Below are 21,464 nucleotides of genomic sequence, written 5' to 3'. Positions count from 1 at the left end.
TTAAATATGGAAAGTTTGATTCACATGAAGCACTAGGTAGGACTTTGAAGGTGTATTTCATCATGCAATGAATGTAAAGTACATAGTGAGTGTCTTTGTCCATGGATACCTGGGGACCCTGAAATGATGAGAGGTGGGGTAGTGAAACCTACGGAAGCCTTTTAGCATGTTTAGGGCCATTTGTTTTTGTTGTTGTTTTTTTTGTCTTGAAATTTCCAGATGTTATGTGGAAATTTCAAAATGCTGTGTTGAAATTTCACGATGCAATGTGGAAATTTCAAGATAAGTTAGTTGAAATTTGAAGGTAATAATCTTGAAATTCCAAGATACTAAGTTGAAATTTCAAGATATTAACTTGAAATTTCAACTTAGTATCTTGAAATTTCAACTTAGTATCTTGAAATTTCAACATAACATCTTAAGATTTCAACTTCGTATATGTGTATCTTAAAATTTCAGCTTATGTATCTTGAAATTCCAAGTCAATATCTTGAAATTTCATTATAACATCTTAAAATTTCAAGATGCTAAATGGCCAAAAAGGCTTCCGTAGAGGGGTGGAGGTGAAGATGTAATAATTATGACAATGTTTATCGGCCTTACCCTGGTTAGGACCCGGGTTTGTTTGACCATGTCAAACATCAGACCTAGTTCTACCTACACACCACTGGCATTGCCTGAAAGAAGCTATCATGCCATCTGAAGCAATACTCCGAACATCCTATACGTCCTATACAAATTATCAGATAATATATCAGACATTTTAATCATCTTTTCCTCTCAGTATTTGTTGACTTGCTGTTTTGATTGTTTATATGCTGATTTTTTAAAATAAAATCTAATTTGATTATGGGTACTTTTGTAGTTTGTGGAGGTTTATGAAGATTGGACGATCCTCCATTGTTCTCAGATTCCCAGAAGTGCCCTCTGTATTGTTGGACCGCCTCCGTGGTCTAGTGGTAGAGCGTCCGCCCGGAGAGCGTAAGGTCCGGGGCTTGATCCCCGGCCGCGTCATACCAAAAGACGTTAAAGATGGTACTTGTTGTTACCCTGTCTGGCGCTCGGCATAAAGGGGCTAAAACAAGGACTGGTCGACTCGGAGTCAGTATACTGTGTCTGAGTGGGGTATTCATGTTAAACTGCGGCATGGTTTCTCAGTGGCTAGCACTATAAATCGGCACCAGTCCGGACTAGTACAAGCAGCCACACACACACGCACGTCGCTATATAAGTGCAATAATCTTGGACGCGACGTTCAACTCCATTTCACCTCACCACATCTGTATTGTTGACAGGCTATGATGTAATCGAAATAATGTTTGAGATCTGCATTACTCCCACATCAAGCTGACACGCGGTGATATAACTGGAATACTGCTCAAAGCGGCGTTAAACACAACTCACTCACTCACTCATTCATTCACTTAGTGTTGTTGAATTGCCACCTTTGTTACCAGGGTTCACTTGCACGAAGCGATGGTGCTATGATGATCATACTTAACATATCAAGGAAATATCACGAGCTTCAAACAAGAAATGTCCCCTACAAATGTATTCAGTAAAACCTTGGCAATGTACGTTGTAACAGCTATGCATGTCATGCATAGTATACTATGAGTCCCAATCTCCCATCACTACAGACACATTAGCCATGCGTCTGTTTTATACAACTGGAATGAAACCTATCTGATCTCAACCCAAACGATATGACGTCAACTTGATACAAGCTTGAATCGTAATTCATATTTTGACATCGACTTATATATATAGCTCAAACACTAAGATTGTTTTCTGAAACATGAAATGCAGGGGCGGATCCAGGATTGAAAGGGTGGGGTGGGGGTGGGGGTCAACTTGGGCCATTTGTACCTTCAGGTATGCGTGTGTGTTAGGGCAGGTGTGGGGGTGGGGACGGGGGGGTGGGGGGTGTTCCTACCCTAAAGTCTCTATGGTGCATTCATCTAAGCTACCCAAAATCTTTTAAGTGCATAGGCGTGCACTCTTTCAATAAAGTCTAACTTCATCATAGTTCATATCACAGATTCCGACATCAAAATAAGATTACTTTTTGTATCGAAGATCTTAAAAAATGTATCAAAGTTGACATCACCAAGGTTTTTGAGATTCCTTTAGAATGCCATAGAAGGAATTTGTCTAGGTGGCAACTTGTGTTGAATGGAAATTCCTGACAGTATGCTGGAGAAATAGACGCCCAGATATTTGTACTTAGTGACATCTTATAATTTGCCTTTATAAAAAAATATTTTGATGAGATACCCCTGTTTTTTTTTAAACAATTTGCTTATTTTTTCCCATGTTCACAAAACTGTTCTAATACATTCATTTGTTTTAATCCAGTTATGGTGCTGGAAATAATTACACTATCATCAGAAAATAGCAGTAAAAACAGTTGTACAATGTCGCGATTTTACTTTTCCATTGACATTTTATAACTAAAGGCGAGATTCTTAAGTATAAACCACAATTTATCCCGATGTACAGAGTCGAATGCCTTACTAAAGTCTACAAATAATTTCAAAGATATATACTTTCTCTGAAGCCGGTTATCAATCAAATCCCTCTTTTTACATTTCTCGGGCATACTGTTTGTGACCTAACGCAATTATGATGTTCTTTCCTTATGACGTAGCCCGTGTGCTTCACGTTATGACGTCATAGTATTTTCGATGACGTCACTTAACTACAACCCATGTTGTGACAAGATGGCGGACACATGACTTCTAACAAATATGCCGGTTACCCCAGTCGAAGGTATGTACTATGAGGTGTTTGTTTGCCTGCGACAAGAGAACGACTATTCTTGTCGTAAGAGACGTCTAACGGGATCGGGTAGTCAGGCTCGCTTATGTGGTTGATGCATGTCATTGTATCCCACTTACGGAGATCGATGCTCATGGTGTCAATCACTGGATTGTCTGGTCCAGACTCGAACATTTACAGACCGCCGTCATATACCTGAAATATTGCTGAGTGCGGCGCTAAAAAAACAAACAAACAAACAAACAAACAAACAAACATATTTTCACTTAACTACTGACTCACCTGGAAAGTTAAACGACCGGTAAAAGATATGTATGTCCTGAGAGAATAACCGACAAATAATCCTCAGCGAAGCTCCCCGTCCAGTGTAGGTTCTGAAAGCCATATGACATCCGATTCATCTTCCAGCTGAACCCCCGACCTTAGATGAGTTTGATCTGCTGCTAGAGGACAAGGCCTTCGTGGACCACTTCAATGTCTTCCTGTCTCTACCCGTGAGTACCTGGACGTATCACATGTCCCTGGAGTCACTGACCACCGCCCTGTGGGACCCGGATGAACTATGTTGTTTGTCTATAGCGGTGACGTAACTTGATTGATAGCACATCATCGATACCCGTGAAGATCCGAGAGGACAACATCACTTCGGCAACCCATGCTTGCCGTAAGAGGCGACTAACGGGATCAGGTGGTCAGGCTTGCTAACTTGGTCGATTCATGTCAGCCTACCCCAATTGCGTAGATCGATGCTCATGATGTCAATCACTGGAGTGTCTGGTCCAGACTCGATTATTTACAGACCGCCGTCATATAGCTGGAATATTGCTGAGTGCGGCGTCGAACAACAAACAAACGAAGCATGTCATCGTTTAGATGTTTGAGCATGTCATCGTACCCTGACGGCGTGGACGTTGCTTATAATATCAATCACTGGTTTGTCTGACCCCTAGTTGACTATTTACAGGCAGCCGTGATGTAGATGAAACATTCATGACTGCTGCGTAAAAGAACAGACAAATTTAACACACCTCTTTTAGAGGTGAGGTGAGGTGAAATGGGGTTTACCGTCGCGTCCAAGATTATTGCACTTATATAGCGACGTGCATGTACGTGTGTGTGTGGCTGCTTGTACTAGTCCGGACTGATGCCGATTTATAGTGCTAGCTCACTGAGATACCATGTCGCAGGTTAACATGAATACCCCACTCAGGCACAGTATACTGACTCCGAGCCAACCGGTCCTTATTTTAGCCCCTTAATGCCGAGCACCAGACACGGTTACAACAAGTACCATCTTTTAACGCCTTTTAGTATGACGCGCCCGGGGATCGAACCCCGGACCTTCCGCTCTCCGGGCGGACGCTCTACCACTGGACCACGGAGGCGGTCTCACCTCTTTTAGAAGAGTCACTCCTGTGGGGATTCCGGGGACCATGTGTCCCAATGTCCGTGTTGAGACTCCATGCGGGGATTCCGAGAGTGAGTGAGTTGGGGTTAACGCCGCTTTTAACAGTATTCCAGTCATATCACAGCGTGTCAGCTTAATGTGGGAGGAAAGCCCCAAGTGATGCAGGTCTTAGACGTTTACCACTTCGGTGAAACCCACAAGCACGGGTATGGTGCTGACAAACCTAGAAACATAATCGGGGTGAACCGGGATTCAAACCCACAATCATAGGTTTCTGGCGTGCCCAAGAGACGCAACTCTGCACAGCGAATCGCGGCGCCTTAGACGACTGGGCCATCCGTGCCCCCAGGTCCAAAGTAAGAGTGGACTCCCCTTGGGATCGGGTGTCACAATGTGTGCCTCATACTATCAACTCGGTTATCCACTGGTCGTCGTAACTGAAATAGTGTTGCCTGCGTTGTGATAGCCAACACACTCACAACTCACAAGAGGATTATACAGCTGGAGACACGCCATCTTCCCAAGGCAAGGGTGTGAACTGATTTTTAAAGTCCAGTTTCCACTTTTAAAGTAGCTTAACTCCCTTCCCTCGGAAAGATGGAGAGGCATTATAACATTGATTTTCGTATGCCAAATAACTTCTGATTGACCATAACACTGCTGGAGATCAAGTATCAAGTATAAACACATCAAGTATAAACAATCCAATGGTCTAGAGAGTATATATACATAATGAAAAATGTATTTCTGGGACTACATGTTTATTGTGTCATAAGTGGGGGCAGAGGTTTGGTGCTGGGTTGAGCCCTGGATTAATCGTAAAACTTATTGATGACTCCAATGTACCGACTTTCATCTCTGCAGGTGTTTGGGCAACAAGCCATCTACAGCTTCAGGGAGAAAGAGTTCGAATTCGAACCCCCAATCCGGCGCCGTCGATACGTAAGTGGTCATAGCTTATTGCGTCGCCGCAGTTCCGTTCCCTTCGAGAGTTGCGGTAAAGTAGTGTGTTCTCTTTGGCAAGCAATGGAATGGAGCCATGTCTGAAGTTAAATTCGAACCATAATACTTTCTTATATCATCAGAAGCAGGTGCCTTTTATATACTGACCAAAAGATATTAAGGGCGAAGAATACTTTTAGGGATATTTTTTGTAGTGATGTCTGAGCACACAATTTCCATCTTCCCGAAGTAAGGGAATTAGCTGACTATAACATTCCAGTTTCCACCCCTGCCGAACTACGCTGGAATTGTGAAGTTGGATTTTGGATGGAATAACGAGTCTATATGATTAGTCGAATCAAACTCGCGTAACGAAATCGACATCCGGTTTGTAAACTGCATGTATATAGTTTTCGGTCGTTTGCAGGATTTGCAAAGCATGTGTACCGTCAACAGATATTTTCCAAATCTTTTCATGTTTTTAACCAGAGTAAGACCCGTTATATTACAAAATAGATTTTGATTATCGATCATATCGTTTTAAGTGGGCGACGCTATTTTGTTTGAAGCAAATGCAGTTATATGAAAGGTGGAATCTGATTGGTCAGTAGGAGGGACATAGCAGGGACATAACTCGTAATAGTCACTGGTGGCGCTACAATCGATCCCATTCTACTTCGGCAAGGGTGGAAACTGGACTTATATGGTCAGTTAACTTCGTTGCCTCGGAAAGATGACCATTTTTTTTCAAAATATCCCCAAACACATTCGTGATCCCAAAACATTTTGATTCAGTATCGTAATACAGAGTGACAAGACGGTGTGTTTTGTCTGAGTTGATCAAATGCTCTTATATTTTTTTCTCAATATAAACACATTCACAAATTACTGACGTTTCCTCCCCTGTCGTCTCCAGTTCATCCACCGACGGTCTGTGATCAACTGGTTACGACTGGAGCGGTTTCCCTACTTCCGGCAGACACGGCTATACGTGGAATACCTGCTTTGCACGAGACTAAGGGAGGTCGGCTTCCACGTGCAGGATGCATCCGGAAAAGGTCGGGTAGGCCACAACAAATTGATGACTTGTTCGTCCGATTGTTTTGTCAAGAGGACAAGGCCGGATAAGAACTCATTTGGGCCCTCACGATCTTCATAATTTATAATTTAAAAAATATTAACAAAACATTTAGAATCTTTCCCAAATCCCAATATCCAAATAAAAATGAGAATTTAAATTTAAAACGTCTTTTACACCTGCATATTTGGGACTAATTACAATTTCAGTGGAAGTCTAATATGTGTTAAATGACTGCTTTTATTGGTTTTCTTTTCCAACAAGCGTTTTTCTCATAACTGTAGCCATACGTCTGTTCTTGATCACCAAATAAGGCGAAGACTTGACAGTGTAAGGTAGACAAAAGGGATAGATGTCAATAAAACGGTCACGAGTAACATTTTTTTCAGATAAGCTGGAAACACCCGAGGCGACACGAGTGTTCACGGTGAACCTTCTGAGTCACGTGGTGGGCACGCAACTATTCCGGGAGTCGATGCGCGGCACCAATGGCGAGAGAGTCTACAACTGCTGGGTGGACATTGAAACCTTAAAGCGAACCACGGACCCCATTCGGCAACGACAACAGTTTCAACGCATCAATAAGCTGTACATCGCCGACGGTGGTCCCCAGGATCTTAATTGGAACAAGAAATATCTCGTTCAGTATGGTACTGATCGTGAAAAAACGTTGATTCGGAATATCAGAACCAAATTAATATGCTTTGGAGATTTGAAAGCGATCATTATAATATTTGTGCCCATTTTCCAAAAGCGAACTTGACGTACACATAATTTACATAAACTGAGGGGCAAAAGAAACTATACCTCTCAGTTCATTCTATTATATACATATATATACTACGTTTATAACGAACACGCTTATAACGAACTGACGGATATAGCGAACTTACTTTTTTGTCCCGACTATTTGCTGTAGTTATGCTGTAAATATGCTTATAACGAACTACGGTTATAACGAACTAAAATTAGTGGTCCCTTTGAGTTTGTTATAACCGTAGTTTACTGTACTAGTATTTGATTTTCAATTGAAAATATCTTAAGTTAGCGATATTATAAAAAAAGAAATAACTGTTGTGTCAACCCTTAAAGAATACTTCTACATGGTTTTATTTAAAAAACATAATTTGAATTATAACGTATACAAGTTTATAAAGAATTTGCATTATACACAACTGCTGACATTTTATCATTAAAACTCAATAAATTTGCTTTTTTCGGCAAAACTTTTAATTTCACACATCGTAGGGTCATGTGGTTGCAATTAATTTTTTACCACAGTCTACATTGAACCAATGTATTTTTACCCAAGATTACCAAGTCACAGGCTACTTTTTACAAACGGAATGAGTGAGGGTTAAACAGAAATAATCGGATTTAACAAATGTTTTTCAATTTCCACTTACATAAAAAATATACTCGGTATACTTTCTTTTGTCCTTCAGTTTACAGCAATATGTTTCTAAAACATGAATGAGTATGTTTAGTTTGGGTTTAATAAAACTATTCACTTTATTAGGGCAACTGAATTTCGAGATTTTGGACAAGAACATAACAGAGGTCATAGGGACGTTGTCAAAGATGCCATACACTGACGATGTGTTTACTCTTGACGCCGAGGACGCCTTGACGACGCTACAGGGGCACCTGCTGGAGCTACTCAAGGGGTACTGGGTCCCTCGCCACGTGCTGCACGTGCTCAACACAACCAACGTTGAAGTCCTGAAGGTAAGCAATATGCAATATATTGTCACGAAGTGAGTGAGTGAATGAGTGGAGTTCAACTTCGCTTTGAACAGTATTTGATTTTTGTTTGTTTGTTGTTTAACACCACACTCAGCAATAATCGCACTATTAGACGGCGCTCTGTAAATAATCGAGTGTGGAACAGACAGTCCAGTGATTGACATTATGAGCATCGATCTACGCAATGGGGGTACGATGATATGCATCAACCAAGTCAGCGAGCCTGACCACCTGATCGCCTTAGTCGCCTTTTACGACAAGCATAGTCACCTTTTACGGCAAGCATGGGTTGCTGAAGACCTATTCTACCCCGGATATTCACAGGTCGTATTTGAGTATTTGAGTTGGAGCAAGGCGTGTCAGATTAATGTGCGAGTTGGGACGGTGGGGTAACCTAGACACGCTGAAGATCCGGGTTCGATTCCTAACATGGGTATATCCCGCCGCGAGATTGATGGAATATTGCAAAAGCGGCGTAAAATCCAACTTATTCACTCGTACGAGTACCTACAGGTCGTGTGCACGACCACGGGTATGGTGCTGACAAAACCTCGAATGATAATCATAGGGGATCTGACACTGTCATCGGATCCTGACACGACTACGGGGCGCAACACCGCACTTGACTCAGTTTGATACTCACGTATGTTAATGATGGTGACTAAGCTCTGTAGAACCATATTGGGTGTCTTTCAGCCACTCTTCAGCAGGTGTGAGGGCGAAGATTTAAGTTTTGACGAGGTGGACCGAATGGTCAGGTGTCGCCGGATGTTCCCGAGGTTTGTCATCGCTCAGCCGGAAGCTTTTGCCGTCCCCACGGAAGTGTTCGCATCCAACAAAGAGAAGGATGACCCTCGCCTACCGCCACCCTCTCCCGACGTGTTCGAACCCAGGGAGGTGCAACTGGATGATCTGCTAAAGCTCTGGGGAGGTGAGGATATGTCTGACTCGTAGGGAGAGAGTTTGGTCAACAACGCCGCTTTTAACGATATTTTACTGAAATCACAGGCCAAAATGACGTCATTGTTTTGGGTGAGCTGAAATGGGGTAAAGACGTTTCGTTCAAGATTATTGAAAGTATATAGGAACGTGTGTGCCTGCGTGTACTAGTCTTGACTTATGCCGGTATTTCTAGTGCTAACTAGAGTGAGTGAGTATGGTTTTACGCTGCTTTTAGCAATATTCCAGCAATATCACAGAAATGGGCTTCACACATTGTACCTATGTGATGAATCGAACCCGGGTCTTCGGCGTGACGAGCGAACGCTTCAACCACCAGGCTACCCCACCGCCCTCTAGCTAGATATACCGTATCGCAGTTTAACATGAATACCCCACTCACATTATGCTGACTCCGAGCCGACTAGTCCTTGTTTTAGCCCCTTCATGCTGAGGTCCAACAACAAGTGCCATATTTTAAAGTCTTATTGTATAACTTCACCGGTGATCGAACCGCCAGTCTTCCGCTCTCCGGGAAGCCGGTCTCTTAACTAGACCAAGGAGGCGGTGCAAGCTACGGTCAACATTAAAGACAACATTATAACAACGTCATCGTATGGCACTTTGGTGAAACCCAGTACGATATGAAACTAACTGATAGACCAGGTTTCAAAAGCGGGTCGTCTTTTGGATTCAAATCCATAACCTGTGGTTGTGTATGTCCACGTGGCCATCCGATTCCCCTTGTCTTGTCTTGTCTTGACGGACTGAACGTATATATGTTTCTCATTTGTTTCAATATCGCAGTTTCTGTAATTTTAAATATACTAGTATTCTACTTTCGTGCTCATTCCCACAGGGGATTCAAGCAAATATATAAACATAAGTACTCTCAAGCCGAATGATTGAGTGCTAAACAAAAAGAATGTATACGTAAAGAAGGCACCGGGTCGATAGCTTGTGATTACGGGTATCTGTGTATCTAAATATATTGTTTGTATACAGGATCGGTTCTAAAAACCCCGGAGGAGACCGCTACCGAATTAGAGAGCTATTCAGTGTCCAGGCCGTGGTCAGCGGTGTCGTGGGCAGAAGACGAAGACACCAATGTCACCCCAGATAGTCCATGCAGGGAGTGGAACTCGCCTTCACCTGAGGACAACATCAACAACACCAGGACACCATCAGGGTCTTCTGTGTCGAATCTGTTACAACAAACATCGAGCTTTCATATCACGGACAACAGCCCCAGTCGGAAGGTGCTGTCCAGAATAGACCCAAAAAAGCTGAGTAGCATGCCGCTTCTCCTTAAAACCTATATGTTAGGGCGGAGGGATTACAAGACCAATGCTCCGCGAGTGAGTAATCGCATCCTTTGCGCGCTTGTGTCAGACAACCTGGCTGGGTCTCCGTTCTTGCAGTTCCTTCAGAGGTCTAACATGGTCCGCGACATCAATTATCTCAACTTCTGGGACGATGTGAGGAATTATTTGAGGACGGATGACAAGTTGGACAGTCACGGCAACAGCAGTAAGAAGGTCATGTCGAGAAAGCTGACAGAGCGTTATCTGTTGGCGCCTGAGGACGACGCCATTTTCTCTGAGGGTCTCAAGATGGCATTGTTGGACACTCTCTCGAGTGGAGATGATGAGTCGCTGTTGTTTTCCGCGCATGACATCGTTTCCAGTGTAAGGATCTCATGTATGTTCAAATAGGTGTCAAAACAAAATGGTCTCTGTCTGCCGGAAACCGTTTCCGTTGACCGTTTGTGGTAGTCGTAAAAATAAATAGAGTTGTGAGTGAGTTTGTTTTGACGCCATTTTGAACAGCATTTAGTTATATCACTGCTTAAAGTTTAAAGTGGGCCGTAGACATTAAAACTTTTGTGAAGTCAATGAACACGGGTATACTGACTTGTAGTGGCTCATTCGGGATAAGAACACACGACCTACAGGTCCTGGTAACGAAGGAATGCAACTCTTTAGGGCTAATTGATAACTCCTGGGACACGTGTGTTCACTAATTTCTCTCACTTTATTTCTTCAAAGCAATTATTAAAAGTGACATAAGTCGTCCTAAATGATCCTTGGTTTGTCAGCACGGTGTACTGAAATTCCCACTGATGCACGCCAAGCCGAAGCTAGAACAAATAGTAAATAACTCGATTTCCAATACACGTATTTGCTTTCTTTCAGAGTCTCAATATTTCATGGAAGAAGTATGCTCAGATTGACAGACGGAAGTTCGTCAGGACAGCGGTAGGTACGAGCAGAACTCTAGGACTGTGCTCCCCTAATTTGTAAGGCTGCATGAAAACAGTTTAATGTTTGGGCAATTAGACTGGAAAAGTCTCCATATTATTATTTATATAATGTTAAAAATGTCGAACAAAAGAAAACAACGAAAATTATATTTTACATCCTTGTTTCAAAGAATATATATATATCCGAGGGTTTTACACTCCGGTGAGGAGAACCAGAATATATCACGGATTAATAAATAATCATTAGGGGACCCTGGTACTGCTTTATAGTTGGTTGGTTGGTTGGTTGGTTGGTTTGTTGTTTAACGTCGCACTCAGCTATATGACGGCGGTCTGTAAATAATTGAGTCTGGACCAGACAATCCAGTGATTAATATCATGAGCATCGATCCACGCAATTGGGATCGATGAAATGCATCAACCAAGTCAGCGAGCCTGACCACCTGATCGCCTTAGTCGCCTTTTACGACAAGCATAGTCACCTTTTACGGCAAGCATGGCTTGCTGAAGACCTATTCTAACCCGGAATCTTCACGGGTCTCTTCAGGCATATGGGCATCTTAACTAATGGTAGGGTGGGGTAGATTATTAACATTTATATTAATATATAGCTGGAATACACCCGTGAAGATCCGGGAGAGATCTTCAGTAACCCACGATGCTTGTCGTAAGAGTGCGACTAACGGGATCGGGTGGTCAGGCTCCCTGACTTGGTTGATGCATGTCATCGTATCCCAAATGCGTGGATCGATGCTCATGATGTCAGCCACTGGATTGTCTCGTGTAGATTCGTTTATTCATAGACCGCCGTCATAGAGCTGGAATATTGCGGAGTGCGCCATTAAACAACAAACTGATTGTTCCGTTAAACAACATTCTCTCTCACGGCTGACGCAATCTTATTTCAGTGCGGCAAGCGGTTCATGTTATTTGTCAATGGTCTACAATCCCCTGAACCGCGCGTGCGGGTCCCAACTGGGGATGCAGACCCCCTGTATTTTTTGGACGCACGTCAACGAGGTAAAAATAAAGTCGACAGCGAATGCAGCTCCGACTCAGCGTCGCCCGTTCCCCAGTACGACAACGTCTACGTGAAACCCTTCGGTGAGGATCACAGGACAAAAGCATTGGAACACACAGTTATGTCCTCAGAAGATGGTGAGTGATTGTCAAGAAACGATTGTTTTCTTCTATCTGCACACTGCTTCCTCAACGATCCTGTGTATTGTGACTCTATTGTATTAAATGCCATGATCCCATTCTATGGCCGCGTTTTTTAGTCCGATTCGAATGTCACGTCTTAAAAAACATGTCTAATAACATTACACACTGACAGAAATACAAATACGTCCTTATTATGTTTCTAGGTTTGTCAGCGCCATACCTTTGCTCGCTGGTTTCACCAAAGTGGTAAACGTCTTAGACCTGCATCACTTCGGGTTTTCCTCCCAGCTGACACACCGTGATATAATAGTAATACCGCTAAAAGCGGCGTTAAAACTCACTCACTCTGACAGAATATACTGATATACAGACGTTACTGGACGTTAGCTATCTCTTTTTGTACACAAGATAGCGAATGGGTGCAGTGTATTCAATGGATATTATGCACCTAATAACAGAGAATAGTGAGAAGGCCGAATGTTTTCACCCCCTTATCAGTAATAAGGAATGTTTGATAAAAGTAATTGTCTGGTTTCCCGTTACCAAACATATTGCAGGCGGACCAGTATCCCATCTGTGTTATTATATATTTAGTACTTTTATCAACTATACTGTTTAAAAAAACGACCTCTTAAATATCGTATGTGCATCACGCGCAGATGTGTATTGTTTACGTGAACCAGGCGACATTGTTGACATCATTCGAATCTTATTGTGACATAAGGTTGGAATGACGTCACACAAGAAACGACATCACAGCTGAAGATTGATGACGTCGTTCGAAAAGGATGGTTTTCTAAGACGGCGGTCGTGATCAGTGATTTTTTTAAAGGCTAGCTCAAAATGTGTGATAAAGAAATTATAACGCTCGCATGTGTGTCCTGTTGATGTTAAAATACCCATGTAAAAATTCATGTGTTACTCTCGCTCCCGTTCGGGAAATAAACGAATTCTGACTCTCGCTTAGTAAAATCAGTATGACACACATGCTCGTATAACAATCTCTATATGTCACATAGTTAATAACAATATCTAAAATTGTGAACCTATATTTCAATATTTAGATTTTTTTCGGGTGTTTAAACAGAATGAAATTAACGCATAGCTGACGTTAACAAGTACGTTTGGTGATTTCTTCTTTTCAACAATTTGATGGCGCGTGGTCAATACCGCGTGGTCAATACCGCGGTATGGCAGTGTAGAACTACTATGTAACGTCGCACTCAACAATATTCCAGCTATATGACGACGGTCAGTAAATAAATGAATCTGGATCAGACAATCCAGTGATTGACATCATGAGCAACAATCCATACAATTGAGATACGATGACATGCTTGAACTAAGTCAGCGAGTCTGACCACCCGTTCCCGTTAGTCGCCTCTTACGACAAGCATAGTCACCAAATTACAAGCATTGGTTGCTGAAGACCTATTCTAACCGGGACCATTATTCTGGTTCCTGATTTTAAGAAGCCGGTGCCCTCAATCGAACATTTTTCAACGTAGAAAATTTAGTTATGAACTTTATTTAAATTTGGGATCTCCGATTTCAATCTCCGTTTTCACAGGTTCCTTGGTGCCATCCACGAGCACTGTGGCGGATCTTGTATACACCGTCAACAGCAACTTCGGCAGTCTCGACCTCGGACCAGGCGACATCGTCAGACAAGGTATGACTTCAACCTTCTCAGTTCTATTGAGATATTCAACAATAGTGTTTTTGCGCAGATACGAACGTTGGATATGTTGTAAGGACTAGAGTGAGTGAGTTGGGTTTCACGTCGCTTTTAACAGTATTCCAGTTATATCATGGCGTGTCAGCTTCATGTTGGAGGAAGGCCCAAAGTGATGACGGTCTGAAACCCACGAGCACGGTAAGGTGCTGACAAGCCTAGAAACATAGGATTCGAATCCACAGGTTTCTGGCTCGCCCAAGGGACACAACTCTACACTCTACACAGCAAATTGCAGTCGTACCCCAGTCGTACCCCGACAAGTACACGGTGGCCACAAAAAAACTTTCAAAAGTTACAGATATACTTTAAAAAAAAAGGAAAATACATTTAAACGGGAACCGTACAAGGCATTGAGCCAAAATGTTTTGGAGAGAACACTTTTTTTTTGGTGTTTGTAGTCCCCTCAGGTATCGGACCGCCTCCATGGTCTTGTGGTAGAGCGTCCGCCCGGAGAGCGGAAGGTCCGGGGTTCGATCCCCGGCCGCGTCATACCAAAAGACGTTAAAAGATGGTACTTGTTGTTACCCTGTCTGGCGCTCGGCATTAAGGGGCTAAAACAAGGACTGGTCGGCTCGGAGTCAGAATACTGTGTCTGAGTGGGGTATTCATGTTAAACTGCGGCATGGTATCTCGGTGAGCTAGCACTATAAATCGGCACCAGTCCGGACTAGTACAAGCAGCCACACAAACACACACACGCACATGCACGTCGTTATATAAGTGCAACAATCTTTGACGCGACGTTAAACCCCATTTCACCTCACCTCACCTCAGTTATCGGTACATAGAAAAAGTCCAAGGTGAAGGTCAGCTATCATCAATAACGTGTATGTCCCCCGTTGACATCTCCTGCCAACGGAAGAGACGAATATGCGAATCACATCCTTGAGAATGGTAGCCCACTCGGCCTGCAACGCAAAAGCCACCTACTGTAACGTCTGGGGTTGAGGTTGACGTCGGCGTAGCCGTCTATCTAATTCACCCCACAGGTACTATCGGGTTTAAATCCGGGGATCTTGAGGGTCAGGGGAGAACATCAATGTTGTTGTTGTGTAGACAGGCTCTTGTGATCCGTGCTGTATGCGGTCGATCGTTGTTCTGCTGGAATACACCGTTGCCGTTGGCTGCAATTGGGAGGACGTTTGGTAGGAGAATTTCGTTGACCCGTAAGATTGCCCTGGATATGGACCAAACCTGTCCTGCCAAGATGAGAGATAGCCGCCCACATCATAACGCTACCCCACCAAACCTGTCCAGTTCCTGTACGCAGTTTCCGCAGTTTCCACGACGTCTCTAGACCCGTGCTCTTCCATCCCCTCGACGGAGGAGAAATTTTAATTTGTCGCTGAACCAGACATATCTCCATCGCAATTGTGGCCATACCCTGTGTTGACGACACCAATGCAGTCGTTGTCGACTCAACATGACGCGCGAATAAGACGTTTTGCTCGTAGACCTGCTGCTCTTAATCGGTTTCGTACGGTCTGGTCGGAGATTCTGCGTAGTCCGGGTATTTTGGATGCGGTTGAGGTGGCTGTGATCGTCCTTTCACGTAGGTGGCGCAGTCGGATGTAGCGATCTTGGGCGGGGGTGGGTACTCTTGGTCGCTGCGACTTTGGCCGATCACGTGTTGACCCATGCTGTTGAAACCGATCCCAGAGCCTTGTGATGGTGCTGGGCGCTACATTGAAAACCCTGGCTACAGCCGATCGGGATTCCCCTGCCTGCAAGCGTTGTTTCTTTACACATCTGTTAATCTTGGCATGCTGTTGAAATGTCACTGTTCGATTGACGCAGACACCAGGCAATAAAAAAAATGCACTTTAATACCCACTCTCCTACCCAGAGTTCCATGTGGCCGACAGCCAGCTAGCATAGTACCTCTGCCACAGGCCAGAGCCATGTGACGATTCGTCACATCTTTCACAGTCCATTCAAGATATTGCATATGCTTTTCATCCGTTTCATGTTTGACAAATCTACACATTTTCATAAACAAATGTCAAAGAATGGTTAACTTTCATTGAGAAAGTATGCAAATACGTAAAAATCTACTTGTTTTGGCGTAGTTATCCTATGTTTACATTGGTTGTACGGCTCCACGTGCTGTCATCGAAGCCCAACGGAGAGCTAGCGACACGGTCACTTAATATATATTGTCATGCAACTCACTGTCGCAGTTGTAGTAGCATATCTATATAGTTATGCAAAACAATATGTAAAGCGCCCCCAAATACTTGCATTAGTCCGTTATACTGATTTCTGAAAAAGCGCGTTTGTTTACAAACAAGAGAAAAGTCCGGTCACGTGATATGCAAATTAGCCTGTGGCAGTGGTGTTATGCTGAGTCACCACTGCGACGGAGTGTGTTTAATACCGCTCATAGTGCTGCTGCACGTGCAGTACGTGCAGCTCTATGGCCCTTTTGTTAATGCACCGGGGCGATTTTCCGAATCGTACGTGTTTCCCGACTAATGGTTTGCATGTCCTTGTTGTGATCATTTTGATTCGGGAAATTTGTCACTGACACTATAACACTTAAAACCTCTACATTTTGCGCCTCTCAGTCCCCTAATTTTGCTTTTATGGGGAAAAATATCCGTTTTGCGGTTTTATTTTAGAAGAGTATATGTGGACAGTGAAAGTAATACATGTTTGTTCATATGATTGCCGTCTATTGAAGGCCTTGATAAGCTGGAATGTTGCTGAGAGCGGCATTAAACAAGAAATGCGCTTGGAGGACGTATTGGTTGACACTATGCTTGTAGACGGTATATTTATAAAAGAAAGTATACTTGGCTTGTTTTTATGTAATTGAAAATTGAAAGAACTGTTGTTAGATTTGTCTGTTTAACCAAAGGAGGGTAATTTTGTGTAAAAATACCTTGGCTCAATGAAGACTGGGGTAAAAAGTCGCAACCACATGGCCCTTACCATGTTCGAAATGTTGTAAATTTGTGCCAATAATAGGAATTTTGGCGATTTTCAACGATAAGATATTTAAAATACCAGGGGCGGTGGGGTAGCCTTGTGGTTAAAGCGTTCACTCGTCACGCCGAAGACCCGGTTTCTATTCCCGACATGAATACAATGTGTGAAGCCCATTTCTGGTGTCCCCCGCCGTGATATTGCTGGAATAATTCTAAAAACAGTGTAAAACCATAACCACTCACTCATCTATCAGCAGTTAAATTTTATAAAAGGTTTTTAACTCAATAAAAAATAAACCCATAAAATATTCTTTGAGTGCTGACTGAAAGCATTACAGGTTATTTTGGGGTAAATATTGCTAACTTAAGATATCTTCAGTTGAAAATCAAACATAAGATAGAGAGAGAAACATAACTGAGAGGTATAGTTTCTTTGGCCCCTCAGTTTATATTAGAAAAGATCAACATATATGTAAGTAAGCACATGGGAAAGGGAAGTGAAACCTCATAGCCTCGCCATGGAGGGGTTTATTTTTATCACTTAGTGATATACCACTACGGCATGGTAACTAACATACACTCACTCACTCACTCACTCACTCACAAACACATGCATGCATGTGGCTATACATAAGTGCAGAAATCTTGAACGCGACGTTAAACCCCATTTCACTTCACCTCACCTCACCATGTGTTGTCAGAGCACCTGAGGCGTCTGCTGTGTCCGGAGAAGATTGACATTAACACCATCAAAGTGTCCCGGAAGGTCATCCTGCCAAATATGTGCTTCTCAGCGTCCGAGAGGAATAACCGGAAAGGTAACAGGTTGGTCATCCGGAGGCATGGCTTGATCATCAGACGGCCGAATAAACCCAGGTACAATTTATTGATAATATAATTCTGCTGACTAAAGTAAAACTACAAAAAACTACTACATTTGGACAGGTTTAAGAATTATGATGAAACGGATTGATTAAGTGTAGGGGGACAATTATTACGCCCACGTGCAGTGACGTTCTTTCTTCGACATTTTCCCAGATCGTTCATGGAGGTTCTCCTCAAAGCAAGCCATTTTGAGTTTTTCAAGCGGTTCCTTGCGGCCCGGAAGGTCATCGTTCCCCTACAGTTCTGGCGCGCCGTGGAGGACCTGAAGGAAACGGCCAATTTCAAAGCCAGACACATAAAGACCAACCACATCTTCAGGAGATTCTTCGGCAAACAGGCCAAGTATGGTACGTAGCCATATTTGGAATATCCGTTTCATAATGAGTAAGTAAGTGAGTGAGTGACTAAGCGATTCCTTGGTCCAGGGAATCGAACGTCTGCCAAGAGAGCCGAGGGTCAGGAGTTCCATCCCCAGCCGTGTTACACCAAAAGACGATAATATATGGTGCCTAAGCCTGTCAGAGTGCTGACAAACCAAGGATCATAAGTCAGACGAATCTCAGATTCGAACAATGATCACTGGTTCCTTTCACGCCTCAGGGTCAACGACCCCATTTAGACGTGTCAAAAACAAAATATGTCAATTCAAAAGTGACAAACTTGTCAAAACAAATTAATGAGTAGAGCCAATATATTCCTTGGTTTGTATAGATGATTCGATACACAGAAGAAAGATCTTAGCTTGCCTGGTTGGCTTGTAGTCAGTACACTGTTCTTGAGTAGGGTATCCGCGTTAAACTGCATTGGGCTAGCACTATAAAACTGGTATTAGATCTGCCTGCACGTCGCTATGTAAGTGTAACATTCTTATTTAAATGTGACCCTTATTTGTCATTCTTAAATTCGCAAAATATAAAAAACAACCCTCACGAGATTCAGACTGAGTTGCCATACTTTGGAAATTGAGAATGGACGTCATTATAAAATCCCAAGAAATTTAAGAAAATGCAAACCTTTTAAATTAGACTGTGTTGAAACCGAGTACCACTTCCTGCTTATTTGTCCATCGTATGCCAAGATATGGCAACTATATCTCAAAAGCAAAGTTCTATTGTCATCCTAACGTTCATAAATTTAATATGCTTCTGTCATCACCAGATACATATATTATTACAAATCTAGCAAAATATCTATATTATGCAAATGAAGTAAGAAATGCGAAACTGAACGCTTAAAACCTGTCTGTACTCAACTTTTGTACACATAGGCCTGTGGCCTCTATGTATTGGAAATAAAATGATTGATTGGAACAATCTTTAGCTCGACGTTAAACCCCATTTCACCTCGCCTCACCTCACCGAGTGAGTGTGTATGGATGGCTTTAGCAATATTCTAGAGTGGGACAATAGAAATGAGCTTCACATATTTTACAATATGGGAAATAGAACCCGGTTCGTCAGCGTGAAGAGCGATCACTTTTACCAATAAGGTACCCCACCGCCCCTCACAAAGTAAGTTAAGTTCCCTATGAGATGCTGACATCGCCGAAATTCTGGCCTCATCTGTGGCAGAGCACCCCTTGCTAACCAGCGTTCTCGGGTGGCCCAGTCATCCGAGTCGCCGCAAATCACTGTGCAGAGTTGCGTCCCTTAGACGCACCATAATATATTTTTTTTGCGTTCGAATCCCAGATTCAGCCTGTTTATGATGAAAACATTCCCGTGGGCTTCAACAAACGTTAGTCCCCTTCATCTTTCCGAGGCAAGGAAGTTAACTGACTATAAAAGTTCAGTTTACACCCTTGCCGAACTAGGCTGGTATTATGGAGTTACATTTTTGCTGGACTAACGAGTCTATGCATAAGTCCAACGAAATCGAAATCCGGTTCGTAAATTGTCATGCAGATTTCGGTCGATTGGAGGATTTGCAAAGCATGGGCACCGCCAACTCGAAGTCAACAGATATTTTCTAAATCTTTTCATATTTTTAATCAAGGTGCTCACGTTATTTGATGCAAGACCCGTTTTATCACAATATAAATATTGATTATCGATCAGATCGTTTTGACTGGGCGCCACCATTTTGTTTGAAGCAAATGCAAGTGAAACGAGAGGTGGAATCTGATTGGTCCATAGGAGAGACATAGAAGGGACATAACTCGTAAGAGCCACAAGTGTAGCTCCGATCGAGCCCAGGAATACCAGCCTAGTTCGGCAAGGGTGGAAACTGGACTAGATGTATTTTAGTCAGTTAACTCTCTTGCCTTGGCAACATGGTCCCCGTAGAAATGAATCACTTTGGGCTTTCCTCATATTAAGGTTAAATGCCGTGAAATAGGCAACAAAATTCTTTCAACACACTGACCCTCTGTGGATGACGTCGGGTAAGGAGATAAATTCAACCAGGATAAGTTGGCAGTTTTAGAATACCAGACTGACTGACGATCAGTTTAGAAAAGGATGTTGTTATGTAACATTGTTTATATATATATAAGTGTAATAGAAGTGTAAAATTAATTGCCACACCTATGGGTGAAGCCTGAATTCGTCATATACTCACCGTCAAAAGAAACGCGTAACCTACAACATATTGAGAAGTTTGGTACGTTAAGAATAGATGTTTCCAATGTGTACCAATTGATGACAAAACTAACAATCAGTCACGTGTTATCACGACAACTTTACCTGCTAATCCTGCACGAGACAAATGGTACATCTCGAGTCATGGATGTATGACGTCACATGTGATGCGTTCATGAGCGACGGTTCACACAACAGTATGTTCGTTGCGTCGAACCAATCTAATATCTCTTAGTCCTCATTTTGTTATATCATAGGCGCGAACCTGGAATGCAGCGATGAGGTGATAAAACAGATCCCGTACATGGATAACGTCACGTACGGTATGATGGTGTGCGCCCAGGTCAGTGTCTTCAGGACGATGGAACAGAAGTGGTAAGAGGGGTCGATTTGGGACGGAGAAAGCATAACTGGGGGATATAAATATTTGTTATACCTCTATGAAGAATCTTGCAATTACACTGGTTAATCCGTACCACGTGACGAAATAGTGCATTTAATGTTGACCCCGAAATCATGTGACTGACACTGACCTCGAATATTGACTCGTCACATGATCAGTATTGACCTATCACATGGTGAATATTGACTCGTCTGACAGAAAACAAAATGGCGTCTGGTACGAACACTTTACGGTTCGCAGCTAGGTCACTGTAATGAAACAGATGACTCCACATATATAAACTTGAAAATGAATTTCGGTTCAACAAAAAGAATGATTATTCTTGATGAGGTAAATATTAAAACAAGGACCCTCGGACCCGCCCCCTCCGGCGGTCTGACCGGACACGCGGGTCCTCGGGTCATGATTTCCGCATACTGAGATCGTAAAGAGTAATTACTTGTATAATACTGACAACAGTAACTGGGCATACCGATTAGTTTATATAAAGTTTACACAACCACGAGTTGATGCAAATGTTCTTTTTATGAAAGTATAGTCATTTAGCGAAATATAAACTCTGTTTGTTTGTTGTTTAACGCTGCACTCAGCAATATTCCAGCTATATG

The 21,464-nt window shown here is 42.7% G+C and overlaps 1 protein-coding gene across 1 annotated transcript in view; it reads left to right on the top strand.

Moving 5' to 3' along the window:
- The first annotated feature begins 2,750 nt into the window (after positions 1 to 2,750).
- Positions 2,751 to 21,464, top strand: part of LOC139453842 (regulator of G-protein signaling protein-like) — a 30,529-nt gene continuing 11,815 nt past the window's right edge. The window contains exons 1-14 of the mRNA XM_071235294.1: positions 2,751 to 2,772; positions 3,190 to 3,275; positions 5,054 to 5,131; positions 6,048 to 6,189; positions 6,599 to 6,859; positions 7,729 to 7,937; positions 8,652 to 8,886; positions 9,900 to 10,582; positions 11,090 to 11,152; positions 12,066 to 12,315; positions 13,892 to 13,993; positions 17,691 to 17,865; positions 18,028 to 18,221; positions 20,711 to 20,828. Of these exons, the coding sequence (XP_071091395.1) occupies positions 2,751 to 2,772; positions 3,190 to 3,275; positions 5,054 to 5,131; positions 6,048 to 6,189; positions 6,599 to 6,859; positions 7,729 to 7,937; positions 8,652 to 8,886; positions 9,900 to 10,582; positions 11,090 to 11,152; positions 12,066 to 12,315; positions 13,892 to 13,993; positions 17,691 to 17,865; positions 18,028 to 18,221; positions 20,711 to 20,828 (2,618 nt within the window). The remainder of the gene's footprint in view (positions 2,773 to 3,189; positions 3,276 to 5,053; positions 5,132 to 6,047; positions 6,190 to 6,598; positions 6,860 to 7,728; positions 7,938 to 8,651; positions 8,887 to 9,899; positions 10,583 to 11,089; positions 11,153 to 12,065; positions 12,316 to 13,891; positions 13,994 to 17,690; positions 17,866 to 18,027; positions 18,222 to 20,710; positions 20,829 to 21,464) is intronic.

The sequence above is a fragment of the Haliotis cracherodii genome, unplaced genomic scaffold (genome assembly GCF_022045235.1).
Source record: "Haliotis cracherodii isolate W230 unplaced genomic scaffold, xgHalCrac1.p SCAF_10, whole genome shotgun sequence".
Lineage (NCBI taxonomy): Eukaryota > Metazoa > Mollusca > Gastropoda > Lepetellida > Haliotidae > Haliotis > Haliotis cracherodii.
The sequence above is the reverse complement of the archived record's forward strand: the minus strand, read 5'-3'. Positions and strand labels throughout refer to the sequence as shown.